The sequence below is a fragment of the Bos grunniens genome, chromosome 19 (genome assembly GCF_055505025.1).
Source record: "Bos grunniens cultivar Pamir isolate PY7600 chromosome 19, Bosgru_T2T1.0, whole genome shotgun sequence".
Lineage (NCBI taxonomy): Eukaryota > Metazoa > Chordata > Mammalia > Artiodactyla > Bovidae > Bos > Bos grunniens.
In genome coordinates, this window is record NC_141183.1 from 36,279,582 (window position 1) to 36,291,205 (window position 11,624).

At 56.4% G+C, this 11,624-nt stretch overlaps 2 protein-coding genes across 6 annotated transcripts; both read right to left on the reverse strand.

Moving 5' to 3' along the window:
* Nucleotide 1: 1 nt before the first annotated feature.
* FGF11 (fibroblast growth factor 11) lies at nt 2-6,644 on the reverse strand. Of its 3 annotated transcripts, none has more exons than XM_086359184.1 (5): nt 5,110-6,644; nt 3,337-3,447; nt 3,034-3,137; nt 2,210-2,408; nt 2-1,936 (listed from the first exon to the last, which is right to left on the reverse strand). In XM_086359184.1, exons 1-5 carry the CDS (start codon nt 5,300-5,302, stop codon nt 1,866-1,868), a joined length of 678 nt encoding a protein of 225 aa, XP_086215310.1. In that variant the 5' UTR covers nt 5,303-6,644; the 3' UTR covers nt 2-1,865. The 3 variants fall into 3 exon arrangements, with proteins under 3 accessions (XP_086215310.1, XP_086215311.1, XP_086215312.1); XM_086359185.1 differs by having other exon boundaries at nt 2,210-2,324; nt 5,110-5,729; XM_086359186.1 differs by lacking the exon at nt 3,337-3,447 and having other exon boundaries at nt 5,110-5,465.
* A 759-nt stretch (nt 6,645-7,403) lies between these two features.
* Nucleotides 7,404-9,508, reverse strand: TMEM102 (transmembrane protein 102). Of its 3 annotated transcripts, none has more exons than XM_086359180.1 (3): nt 9,383-9,508; nt 8,834-8,948; nt 7,404-8,746 (listed from the first exon to the last, which is right to left on the reverse strand). In XM_086359180.1, the coding sequence occupies exon 3, from the start codon at nt 8,544-8,546 to the stop codon at nt 7,422-7,424; it is 1,125 nt and encodes a 374-aa protein (XP_086215306.1). In that variant the 5' UTR covers nt 8,547-8,746; nt 8,834-8,948; nt 9,383-9,508; the 3' UTR covers nt 7,404-7,421. The 3 variants fall into 3 exon arrangements, with proteins under 3 accessions (XP_086215306.1, XP_086215304.1, XP_086215305.1); XM_086359178.1 differs by having other exon boundaries at nt 8,834-9,067; XM_086359179.1 differs by lacking the exon at nt 9,383-9,508 and having other exon boundaries at nt 7,404-8,575; nt 8,834-9,188.
* Nucleotides 9,509-11,624: the final 2,116 nt, after the last annotated feature.

An 11,624-nucleotide genomic window follows, 5' to 3' on the forward strand; every position in this document is an offset into this window, starting at 1 on the left:
CTTCAGTTGTATAAATCGTCTTTAATTGAGAAAGCGTGGAGTAGAGACCCGGTCCCCTGGGAGCAGATCCAGGAGATGGGTGGAGCCTGAGCGGGGTCTGTGTGGGTGAGGGGAGCATCCACCCCTCTTAGGACAAGCCAGAAGTAAAAAGAGCCTGAGGAAAGGCAACCTGCCTCTGAGCCCTAGCCCCTCCCTTTAGTGCCTCCTCAGTCTACTCTGCCCAAGTCTGCCTTTAATGCCTCTTCAGTCTACTCTTACCAAGTCTGCCACCACCCAGAGTATCCCTCCCAGTTCACTGATGGGCTTCTGATCTTTTTCAGGCCTGCCCTGAGCTCTCTGCATGTTTTCAGAAAAATCTAGTCAGGCCCTTTTTGGGTACTTAAAACCCAGCTGAAGTTATAAGCTCTTAGGTAAAGCAAATTTTATTCAGTTAGAAGCTTGTGGGGGTGTATGAGGTTTAGAACCCAAGAGGCCCTCACCCTCCTTAGCCTGATCTGTAGGTGAGAAGGGTGGGGCTTATTGCTGAACTGGGGTCTCTTCATTGTGGGTGGGTGGGAGTCACATTTGTCTTTTTTATTCCAGACCTATTACCCTAAAGACCTCAGCTTTAAAGGGGACCTGGAAGGAATTCCTGCTGAGGTAGCTACGTATTCATGTCCCTTCAACCCAGGCACAGGTCCAGTCACTCCATGGTTCTGGTCCCTTCCCCATCCTAGCTGCCCTACTATGAGCCAGGGATTCCTTCCGAAACTCCTTTGCCCTTCCTCAGACTGTTTCCCGACAGGACCCCAACTGAGCTGTAGGAACTAGAAACTGCATGTAAAAATAAGGTTAGCATTCTACAGGCAGACTAAGAGTTTTAGAAAATTATCTAGGAAAAACAAGAAGTGGTTCTTGATCCATCTAGAACTTAGTTTTTTGTGAATCATAGCTGGGTCCTTTCTAGAGCTCATGCTTAACAGGTATCACTAGAGAAGGTGGGAACGTGGGTCTAGAACTTACTCTAGAGCAATAATATGGCTACATAGCACCCCCGTTCCATCCTGAAGGAAAGGGCTGAGAGCCCTGGTCTATGTCATAGAGCTAAGATTCAGAAGGAAGTATGGCTCCATATGTGTCTAGAACACCATGCTCTAGAATTGGGTGTCTCTGGGATAAGAAAGTTCAAACTGTGGTGATCTGAGACAGGTCCCAGTTCAGGCCAAGGCCAAAAGCTGGACAGGGCTCAAATCCAGCCTCTCTCTATTTTGAAGTCAGGGGTCCATCTGGGTCAAGGACAGAAGCCTGATGGATCCAGAACAGAGCCTGGCAGCATGCCTGTGTTCCAGCACAGAGCCTGAGTGCAGAAGTAGCCCTGGCTGGGGTGCCTTGTGTTCTGGAACCTGTCTGGAACAAGGCAGAAGGTGGAGTAGAGAAAGAAGGAATGATCCTGAGCGCCAGTGGACCTACAGATCTATGGCTCAGTGGCAATGAAAAGGGAAAAGGGTTCCAGGAACTGGCTGAGACCAGGATGGGGAGGATTTATGCCCTGGTTCTATCAGTTTTGGAAGCCCCAGCATCATCTCAGAAAAAGGCTTTGGAGGGGTGAGCATGGAAGAAAAGAAGTGATCAGCCAGGACCATTTCCAGACATCTTCCTCTCTGACCCCCAACCCTGGGCCTAAGAGTCTGAGGGTCTCAGCAGGCCCAGAAGTCACAGTGGCCCCTAGGCTCCCTCAGGGCAGAGCACCTGGTGGGACCTGGCTGCACAGGGTATGAGTGTGGCAGCGGTGGTGAGAGCAGGGCCGGGAGCAGGGCTGGGAGACAGGCTGTGGTGGTGGCTGGCTCTGTGCGAGTGCAGGGAGCCTCCAGTCCGGGGATGACATTTCAGGGGGCAGGGGGACTGGAAGGGGAGGTCTCAGGGACACTGTGGAGAGAAGGCTCCCGGTACATGGCCACTGTGAAGTGGGGAGAGAGGAGCAGGAAGGAGAGTTAGGCACCCAGAGGGCTCTGAATAGGCTCCCTTCCCCTCCATGCAGCCTCTGGGAACCCCAACCCACAAAAGGAGATCTCCCCAAATCCCTCAAGGCCAAAGTCTTTCTGGCTTGGCCTGTCATAACAGGTATCTTCTTAAAACACTTATAACCCCTGAGCTGTATGTCATTAAATATCCATGTCAAGGTCAATACCCTCCCATGTGGCCTGTCTCTTCCCAGAGGGTCCATACTCACCCTCCAGGAGCTTGGGTACAAAGTGGGCAGCTGCCTTGGTCTTCTTGACTCGATTTCCCTTCATGACTCGGCCCTCCTTGTCCAGGCCCAGGTACCAGGCCCGTCCAGAACGGCGCTGGCGATAGAGAGCAGAGGCGTACAGGACATAGTAATTCTCAAAGACGCACTCCTTAAAGCGACACTCAGCTGTGAAATGCGGCTGAGGAGACAAAGACCCAGAAAGGCACACACAGACAGAGAGACAAAAAGACACATCACTGGACTAGAAGGGAGCCCTGGGAAGAACAAGGCAGGATGCAATCCATATATCTGAGGTGAGGAGAACCAACTTCTGAGTCCATGCAGGAACTGGGACAAAAGGAGGATGAAAAAGAGTCTGGTGGCCCCCAAAGGCCAGGAACTAGACTTCTGGGGGCCTGGAATAAGAAGATACATTCTCTCTAATCTACTCCATTCCCAACCTCTCACCATCCAGGGGACCTGGAGGGAATTCCTGCTTGGAGGAATTCCAGAATCCTTTCCCAATATCCCAAATGACTCTGGGATAGTGAGTAATAATGAAGTTTCGAGGAGGTAGGAGGAGACACAGGGATCCTAAAAGCCTGAAGGAGTTGGACATTCAAAAGCCTGGGGGTACACCGGGGGCTGTTCAAGGAGGAGAGATTAAAGGGAATCTAGAGTAGGTGCTCCTGAGTGGGCAGTGAGGACAGGGTGTTGGCAAGAGCTGGAGGGATAGGGAGCTCTGAGCTGCAAAATACTTGTAGTTGGGAAGTCTGTCCTAGAGGAGTCCCCAGACCCCAGGCCACTCCACCCCCTTGTCTCACCGAGCTGTAGAGCAGCCCCTCAGCGTTCATGGCCATGTAGTGACCCAGCTTGGCACTCTGGATGGTGACTACTCGCAGCCCCACAGGGATCAGGTTGAAGTGGGCTGGGGGTAGAGAGAGGGAGCCTCAGTACCCCAGACCTCCAACTCCTATCTGAGCACACACACACACACACACACACATTCCAGTTCCAGCTCTTCCCTTGGGAGTCAAAGAGCCAATGGATCCTGAAGCGGGAATAGTATTGTCATGGCCTGTGCCCACTCTCCCCCCTCCCACCAGGCAGCTGGCTTCCCCTCTCACTGAAAGAGCTGGTGTCCTCTGGGGTGCCCTGGATGCTCCCGTCGGGATTTGCCTGGAGGTAGAAACCCTGGCGGCAGAACAGTTTGGTGACGATGCCTTTGAGCTGAGGTTCTGGAGAGAGAGACATTCATCTTGGAACATCACATCTCTGTTCCCAGAAACATTCCTACACTTGGCGGGATCAGAGGAGAGAAAGAAAAAGAGAATGGAGGGAAGGAAGAGGGTCGGTCCCAGGGCCCTCCCAGCAAGCTCTTTCCCACCTCTCTCAGACGCCAGAGGAAGCTGGGGTGTGGGTCCCTTCTGCTGCCTCTAACCAGTTTTCAGTTTAATTTATTGAAATTTATTTAAACGCTTAATTCCTACCCTACAGCTCAACCATAAGGGGGGGAGGGGAGAAGAGGGAAGAGGAGGGCAGAGATGTATGGAAAGGTAGAGGACAGAGAGAGACTGGCAGGCCTGCTGAAAGGGCAGTGTGTGTGCGACTGTAGGGGCAGTAAGGTGACCACTGGGTAGGGGCGCCTCCTCAGGGATGGGGGTGGGACTGGGTCTGATGCTGACTCAGCACCTGCTGCTGCGGTTGCCGCTTGCTTGGCGCGGGCCTCTCCTTGGCCCAGCGCCGGCCTGTCTGACACTGACCCATCTGTCTGTCTGTCTGTCTGTCTGTCAGTCTACTGGCTCGCGGGGGCCCAGCCCTCCCTGAGCCTCAGCCTCTCCCCTTCAGCCAGGTAACCCGCCTGGGATGGGGGACATTCGGTACCACACCAAGGAAATGGGGGAGGGGGCCGGGGAGCTGGCGAGGCAGGCTGAATCACGTGGGGACCGGGTCCCACTCAAAGGGTGGGCTGCGGACCGTACCACTACGGAGGGCCGACGGCGGAGGGGGGAGAAGGACCGCGGAGGGGGGCAGTCTCTCCCTAGGGGAGCTGGGAGCGGGGGAAAGAGAGGCCAAAGGGATTCCCTGACTGTCGCACCTGGACGGGGACCACACGCCAACCCTCACAACTCTCGTCCCCCGAGGCTTGCTCCCGGCCGACTTCCCGGTACCCCCTCGTAGGTGGTACGACCCTCAGTCTCCGTGCGGGTCTCCCAGTGTACTGTGTCTGAGTCCCTCATAGCAGAGGGTCCCCTGAGCCCGTGAAGCCCGATTTTGGAGTCGCGTAGGGGGGGTCGCCGGGGGGGAGTTGCCCAGCTCCTTTCTTGGAGCGCAGGTCACGGGAGGAGGGCGCACAGAGGGGCGGGCTGGAGAGGTAGCTGCAAGGACACCCGGGGGAGAGCTGGGGAGATTGGCGCCGAGCCAGGCAAGCTCGGCCAGGAGGAACGGAGCCACAGCTCGGAGGAGCGGGAGCACCAGGGCGGGGGCGGGGCTGCCAGAGCCGCAGAAACCCTCGGGGTGACCCAGGCGTCCGGAACCCCCAGGCCCCTCCACTCGGGATTGAAAGAATCGCGAGAGCCGGCACGTAGGCGGAGGATGGTGGGGGTGGGGACTCGTGTTGGGTACGGGGGAGGCGGCGAGAAGGAGCTGCCAAGCTTCGGGGCACCCCGCTTAGCCCCTCGTGCCTTCCCCTTGCCCTCGAAAGCAAGGAGACTCGGGGTTACGGGCGAAAGAAAAGGGAAACTGAGGTATCGTCTGGCTGAGAGTTGGTGGCCCAGGCCCACCCCTTCATTTTCGGGGAGCTCCCCCACTTCGGTCAGGCCCCGCTCTTCGGGAGTTCCTGGCCTCAACCTCCCAGGCAGAGAGACCCCAGGCCTGGAGACCCCGCCCCAGCCACTCACCCGGGCCGCGGTCCGTCCGCGCGGGACGCCCCCCGCACAGTCGCACCTTGGACAGCAGGATGAGCAGCTGCTTCTGGCAAAGGGACTTGGTGCCGCGGGGACACACGCGCCGCTGCGCCGACACGGGCCGGCTGCCCCCGGGCTCGCGGACCTCCCGCTTCTGCCGAATCAGGCTACTGGCCAGTGCCGCCATGGCGCCCCGGGAGGAGACACCCCCAAACCGGCAGGCGCCCGGAGCGCGCTGGGCACCCCCTCCCCCAGAGAAGCCCGCTCGCTCACCAGGACATGCTCTGGACGCTCCGGTCCCGACTCACCGCCCTACCCGCAGGACCTGAGGATAAACCCTAGAGGACCCCCAGCCCAGGCGCCAGCCCCCACCCTTGGGCCTCCTACTAGCTTCGTGGGACCCAGCAGCCTATTTACCCCTCAATGGACCCCACCCTCGACTTTTGCCCCCTACAGAAAACTCTCCCCTTCTCTAGTCTCCTGTGTCCCTGTCCCCCACTAACCTTATCCCAAAGGCAAGACCCTCAGATTTTCCAAGACGTGGTTCCAATATCCCCAGGCACCTTTCCACCCTATTTCCAGGCCCCCTGTTCCTGACAAAGCCACTCTTATAATCTTAAGGGTGTGGGTCCTTAGCTTTGGAGATATTCGCTCACCCCACTCCTGCTGGGGTGCTGCCAATGTCAGCGAAGAACCCAACCTTGGTTCCTTTTCCTTTGCCACCCTCTAAGTGAAGAATCCCCCACTTTTTTCACTGAAATCCCCCCAAAACTATGTCTCGAGATATTCGGACTGTCCCCATTCAGCAAGCAGAGGTTCCCAGACCCTGTCTCTGGACAAAACCAGTATTTACCAAGTCACCCCCATTTCTAGTGGCAGAGGGTTCCAGGTGCTGAGCCCCTTTCCTCACCTTGTTACCCTCCACTCCTTTTGAAGTCACCTCCAAATCCGCCCTTCCTAGTGGTTACACCAGGTGGTTGTCTGGAGGGCCCTCTGCCACCTCGGAATAAGGAGCATAGGTTTTGGGGTTTTGGGTGTTTTTTTTTTTTTTTTTTTCTGGCAGCCCTTTAATTTCCTCGGGGACAGCTGGTACTGTTTAGATCCCAGGCCCTCCAATCCAACCAGCCCCCCAGGAGAGGAGTGCACCCACGTTGTCACGGGTCCCCAAATGTGAACAGACCCCCTATAAATCAGAGCGCATCCCAGCTTTCTGCGACAGGGCTTCCTCTTCCTCCCGGGGACTGCCTACAGCACCCCCTCTTCCTTCCCCGACGCCCCTCAACCTGTCCTGTCTTGTCAATCCGGCGACGGCTGGCGCTGGCTCCGGTTCCAGGCTCCTCCCTCCCTGTACCCCGCAAACGGGGCTTCCCCCCACGCCCGGCTAGGCGTCCCAGACCCCAGGAAGGAGTGAGGGTGTCTCCGCAGAGCGCCCTGGTCCGGCGAAGTGAACACTGGGCCTGGCGGCTGGACAGAGTGCAGCGGCGGCAGCGGCGGCAGCAGTAGCGGCGGTGGGAAGCTCAGGCGGCGGCGGCGGCGACAGCAGCTCCCCCTCCTCCGAGAGCCGGCCCGGGGGCGGGGCAGGGGGCGGAGACGCCGGGAAAGGGCCGTGGGGGGTGGGGGGAGCTGGGCGGGTGAAACCCCGGGGTTCCTTGGAGCCAGAGAGTGGGGACGGTCTTAGAGGCAGCCGGAGCCGCCTGTTTCGGGGTTCAGTGGAGGAGGGACAAATAGGCGACTCCACAGAAGGCAAATCTGCACGAGGGGAGAGCTTGGGCTTAGGTAGATGGAATGGTGGACGCCTCGAGAATGGAGAAAGGTACCCTACTGCCCGGGATCGAGGACATCACTGGATGAGGAAAGTGGGGGATAGCGGTGGTGGCGAGGACTAGCCTGGGGTGAAATCCGGCCTCCTTAATATCTCTGCTTTTGTGTGAACCAAATTGGTCAGTCCCTGGTCTCCATACCTCTCTCCTTTTCACGTCTTTTTTCAGCAAATATATTACCTCTATTGACCCTTAAGAGAAAAGACCATAAGCACTGGGGGGAGATGGATGCAAGAGGTTGCACCGGGGCAAGAAGGGTGCTGGCCACAGATGTTGAAAGTGGAGAGGCCGGAATGGAACGACCTGTGCCAGGGATGGTGCTGGAGGAGGGTGGGAGGATGGCGAGGAACCAGACAGGAGGCCTTCTAGAACGCGGATTCTTCGGGCCCAAGGGGTTCAGCCTGTCTCCCAGGTGGAGGAAGAGCAGTCCCCTCCACACCCCATCGGCAAACAGAAGCAGTTTCCACGTTAGTACGAACAGCGTTTTTAATGGGACCCGGCTCCCACGCCGGCTAAGCCGCCCCCCTTCCGCGCAGCCTTGGCCTCCTCCACAGCTGCACGCAGGGCCCGGGCAGGGTCCCCGCGAAGCAGGGCCAACGCCCCGAGCAGCGAAGAGGCGCCGTCCCCCGCACGGAGCTTTTGGCCACTCAGAAAATAGTGGGGCAGCGTCCGCGCCTCGAGTACTCGGCCCAGCTCATCCAGCAGCCCGAGGCAGCAGGCGCCCGCATTCTCGGGCCGCGCCAGATAGAGCGCGGGCAGCCGCTCGCACGCCCAGTAGAGCAACGTCCGCAGGAGGTAGGGCGCCGCGGCCCGGGTCCCCGCCACCAGCGGGCGCAGCAGCGCCTGGGCCGCCGCGTGCGCTTGCAGCAGCGGAGTGGGTATGCGCGCCTTGAGCGCCAGCTCCTGGCGGGCAAAGCAGAGCTGCCAGCCGGAGGCTCCCGGCCGCTCCGTTTGGCCGCCGCCGCCGGGCACCAGGTAGAAGGAGGACGACTCCGAGGCCAGCGGGCCGGCCCACGAGTGGCTCCGAGCCCCCTGGGGCCAGCCGGCCACAGACACCACGGGGATCAGGTCGAAAAGCAGGAGGCGGCGCGGGGGCCCGGGCGTAGCCAGGAGGATGGTAGTGAACCCTGCGTGGCGGGCTGCGTGGACCAAGCGCGGGGCACCCGGGACGGGGAATAGGGACTCAGCGACCGCAGCCAGCGAAGCAAAGAACCAAGCAGCCACCTGGGCGGGGCACAATGTGGGCCATGCCTCCCGAGCCTCCGACGGCTGTGGCCCTGGGCTAACATCGGCTGCTTTGGTGACGTCATCATTCGTTTCTTCCGATGGTGAGGGAAAGCCAATATCGGTTAGGTTTTGCTGGGGTGACTCCGGCACTGAAACATTACTAGGTGATTTTTCCAAAGACTCGTGTGCCTCAGGCTCAATGATGTCACTGTGTGGCTGGTCCACGGAGCTTTGCGGGTCCCGGGGACCCTCTCTGCTATCAGTTGGGTGGATCCAATCACGTCCTCCTGGGACTGGGGGTCCTAGGCAATCCTGCCATGCTTCCCGGACCGAGGTTCCGCGTACCTGCTCTGGGAGGCAGAGCCATGCGTAACAGGATCTCATGTCCAGTTGCAGCTCCTGCCCAGTGCCATCTAAAGAAAACACGGGCACCAGGAGTGTGAAGCCAGCATCGTAGTGAGGTCCCCGAGTGTAGGGACCTAGAGGCGCAGGTCCCAAATCCAGGGAGCCCTCTCGAATCCCACCACGAAGCAGCAGGAGCTCTGTCTGGGGAGGAAAGCGAGGGTCCCTGCGATGAATGAGACCTAAGGGAAGAGTAGGGATCGTGAAGGCATGATCCAGAGCCCAGGATGGGATGGGGCGGAGCTGAGAGCAGCAAGAGGGTTACTTACTAAGCAAAGAGAACACAAAATCCTTGGCCTGGAGGAGATCTGGTCCTGGCTTGGGCCCATCATTCCAACTCTCCTGCACACCCAGCTCCTGGATCAGCTGGGTTAGTTCTTGCAGCTGCGCTCCAGAGCAGAAGTCGATGTCTGTGAGCGGCCGGGCTGGGGCTGGGGGCGGTGGGCTCCACCAGGGAGCGTTCCCCCAGACTGCAGAAGCCATATGGCTCTATCGTTTGGGGGCTAGGAAATACACGTACAGGGGAAAGCCCAGAAACGTTGTTCCTTCTGCTGTGGAAAACTCGCCCCTCCGTTATTTTCTCTTCCCGAGATCGAGAGGGTGCCCAAGACACAATCTACCAATGGGTCTGCAGATGAAGGGCTCTAAATTTAGTCTTGAAAGCAAACAAATACCTCCTCCGTCCTTGCCCTTTTCTCATATGCTAGTCCCCACCCCCATGGACCGATTCACCTGACTCAGCGGGTTAAAGTGGCTGTTTGGCCCCTCCTACAGAATGCAATAGCCTCCTTCGCCGCCCCCTGTCTACCTCCCCTTACCTCTTTTTCGGAAGAGGCTAGTGGTCTGCAGCTTCCCTCTTAGGGGTAGCTGCAAGGTCTGAAAAGAAAATGGGTAGGAAGATTCAACAGGTAACTTCTTCCTGCTGCTCACAAGGCTACGCCCCTACATTACAACCACGCCCCTTTCTGGAGGTGGTTCCGGACCAGCCCGGCCTCCAGTCAATCTCTCCTTTGGCTTTGCAGAGATCTCCTGGCTATCTTGGGAGTTGTAGTTTGTCTTCCAAGCTACCAGGGCATTAGAGCCACGCCCCCAGATCCTTTCCTGTTCCGTTGAAATAGTGCCTGATGGAAGTTGTAGTTTCTATGGAAATAAACTATAGTGTGTCTTTCCAAGGCCAGGTCAATCGCAAACATTCCTTGGGCTTAGAACAGAGACATAATAGGATGGATCCAAATAGCAAATGATAATGAGGCACATAGCCTAGGGCCTGAGAGAGTAGAGGTGCCCTGGTAACTTAAATCTAGAAGAGTCCTTGCATACAATTACTGCTAGCCTAGGAAGGTGCCACATGACTTGTCCAAGGTCAGCGCGGAGCAAGAGAGGTGTTGGAAAGGGGTTTCCCAACTGGGATGAATATCTTTGGAATCAGTGGTGGTAATGTTAAACAAGAATACGTAGGTAGTGATGACCCAGGGATTGACATCCAAAGGAACATAGTAGTGATGGCCACCTCAGACACACAAATGGTATCAGGGCAAACACTTTGGAATCTCGCAGCTCAGGTGCGTATACAGAAGAGTTACCAGGGCTGAAAATCAAGTCCAGAGGAAACTCCCAGGTGGGCTGGGGCAGGGCAATGAGAAAGTATCAGGGGAAGAAAATTGCTTTCAGCGACCAGTGCTATCATGGACACAGCTTAAGTCCAGGATGAAACTAGGAGCCAGAATAATAGGGCAGAAAGATAGGTAACCAGAGACAAGCTCACGGATTAGACCAGTGCATGCTGGACCAGGAATTCTTATAGTCCTTTTTCCCAGGGGTCTGTCTCCACAGTAAACTAGGGCTAAGTCCATGGGCAAGAAAATGGGCAAGTGGAGACACTTATAACAAATCAAAGGCCTGTTCAACAACTCAACGGACATGAATTTGAGCCAACTCTGGGAGATAGTGAAGGACAAAGAAGCCTGGCATGATGCAGTCCATGGGGTCACAAAGAGTCAGATATGACTTTAGCGACTGAACAACAAAAGGAGGGGACCCTCAGAATCCAGGGCCCAATTTGGGGAGCCTAAAATTCAGGGGTTCCTAATCACTGACAAAGAGAGGTCTTCTCCCCCTGTTGCCAAGAGCCCCAAACACAGCCCAGAACCAGGAAGGCAAATTTCCATACAACAGGTTGTGACCCAAGAGACCAGATCAGGAAAACTGAAGCCTGGGCTCTTTCTCACAGTCTGGGGAAATCAGGCATTGGGCATCCATTTCTACATCTTAACCTCCTCCCTAGATGGTGGCTTCTGAACCAGCCTAAAAAGAACTAAGTTCTCTGGGCCTCTTAAAGCTCCCTGAAAGTGAAAGTGACAGTTGCTCAGTTGTGTCTGACTCTTTGCGACCCCATGGACTATACAGTCCATGGAATTCTCCAGGCCAGAATACTGGAGTGGGTAGCCTTTCCCTTATCCAGGCGATCTTCCCAACTCAGGGATCAAACCCAGGTCTCCCACACTGCAAGTGGATTCTTTACTACCTGAGCCACAAGGAAAGCCCATCTTAAAGCAGTTATGCTTTGGATGGCTGACAGGGAAAGTAAAGTTGCCCTGAACTCTAAAGTATTGCTCTCCAGTAGCATTTTCTGTGATGACGGAAATGTTCTAAATCTGTGCCGTCCAATACAGTAGCCAGTAGCTCCATGTGGCTATTGAGCACTTAGATCATGAGACTGAGGAACAAATTTTTTTTTTTTGGCTGTGCCTTGCAGCTTGCAGGATCTTAGTACTCCTGACCAGGGATTGAAGCCCAGCCATGTCTGTGAAAGTGCTGAATCCTAACCACTGGACCTCCAGAGAACTCCCTGAGAACACTTTTAAACTTTACTTAATTTAAACTCATTTACATTCTAATAGGCATATTTGGCTAGTAGCTACTGTAATGGAGAATGCAGCTCTAGGGCCTTGGGGATAAAAGCTTAAGGTAAGACAGCGACAGCAGGAAAGCTGGGAGTTTCATTCCTTATCCCCCACCTGAGGGGTGGGGTTGGGGTGGATGGCCTTAAATAACCACAGG

Excerpts from the sequence above, each read along its gene's own strand:
- TMEM102 (XM_086359178.1), bottom strand. The coding sequence starts at position 9,047 with ATGGCTTCTGCAGTCTGGGGGAACGCTCCCTGGTGGAGCCCACCGCCC. Across the intron at positions 8,747-8,833 it reads TTTTGTGTTCTCTTTGCTTA|GTCTCATTCATCGCAGGGAC; the intron begins GTAAGTAACCCT and ends CTCTTCCCTTAG.
- FGF11 (XM_086359184.1), bottom strand. The coding sequence starts at position 5,302 with ATGGCGGCACTGGCCAGTAGCCTGATTCGGCAGAAGCGGGAGGTCCGC. Across the intron at positions 3,138-3,336 it reads AGAGGACACCAGCTCTTTCA|CCCACTTCAACCTGATCCCT; the intron begins GTGAGAGGGGAA and ends CTCTACCCCCAG. Across the intron at positions 1,937-2,209 it reads TGTACCCAAGCTCCTGGAGG|TGGCCATGTACCGGGAGCCT; the intron begins GTGAGTATGGAC and ends CCCACTTCACAG.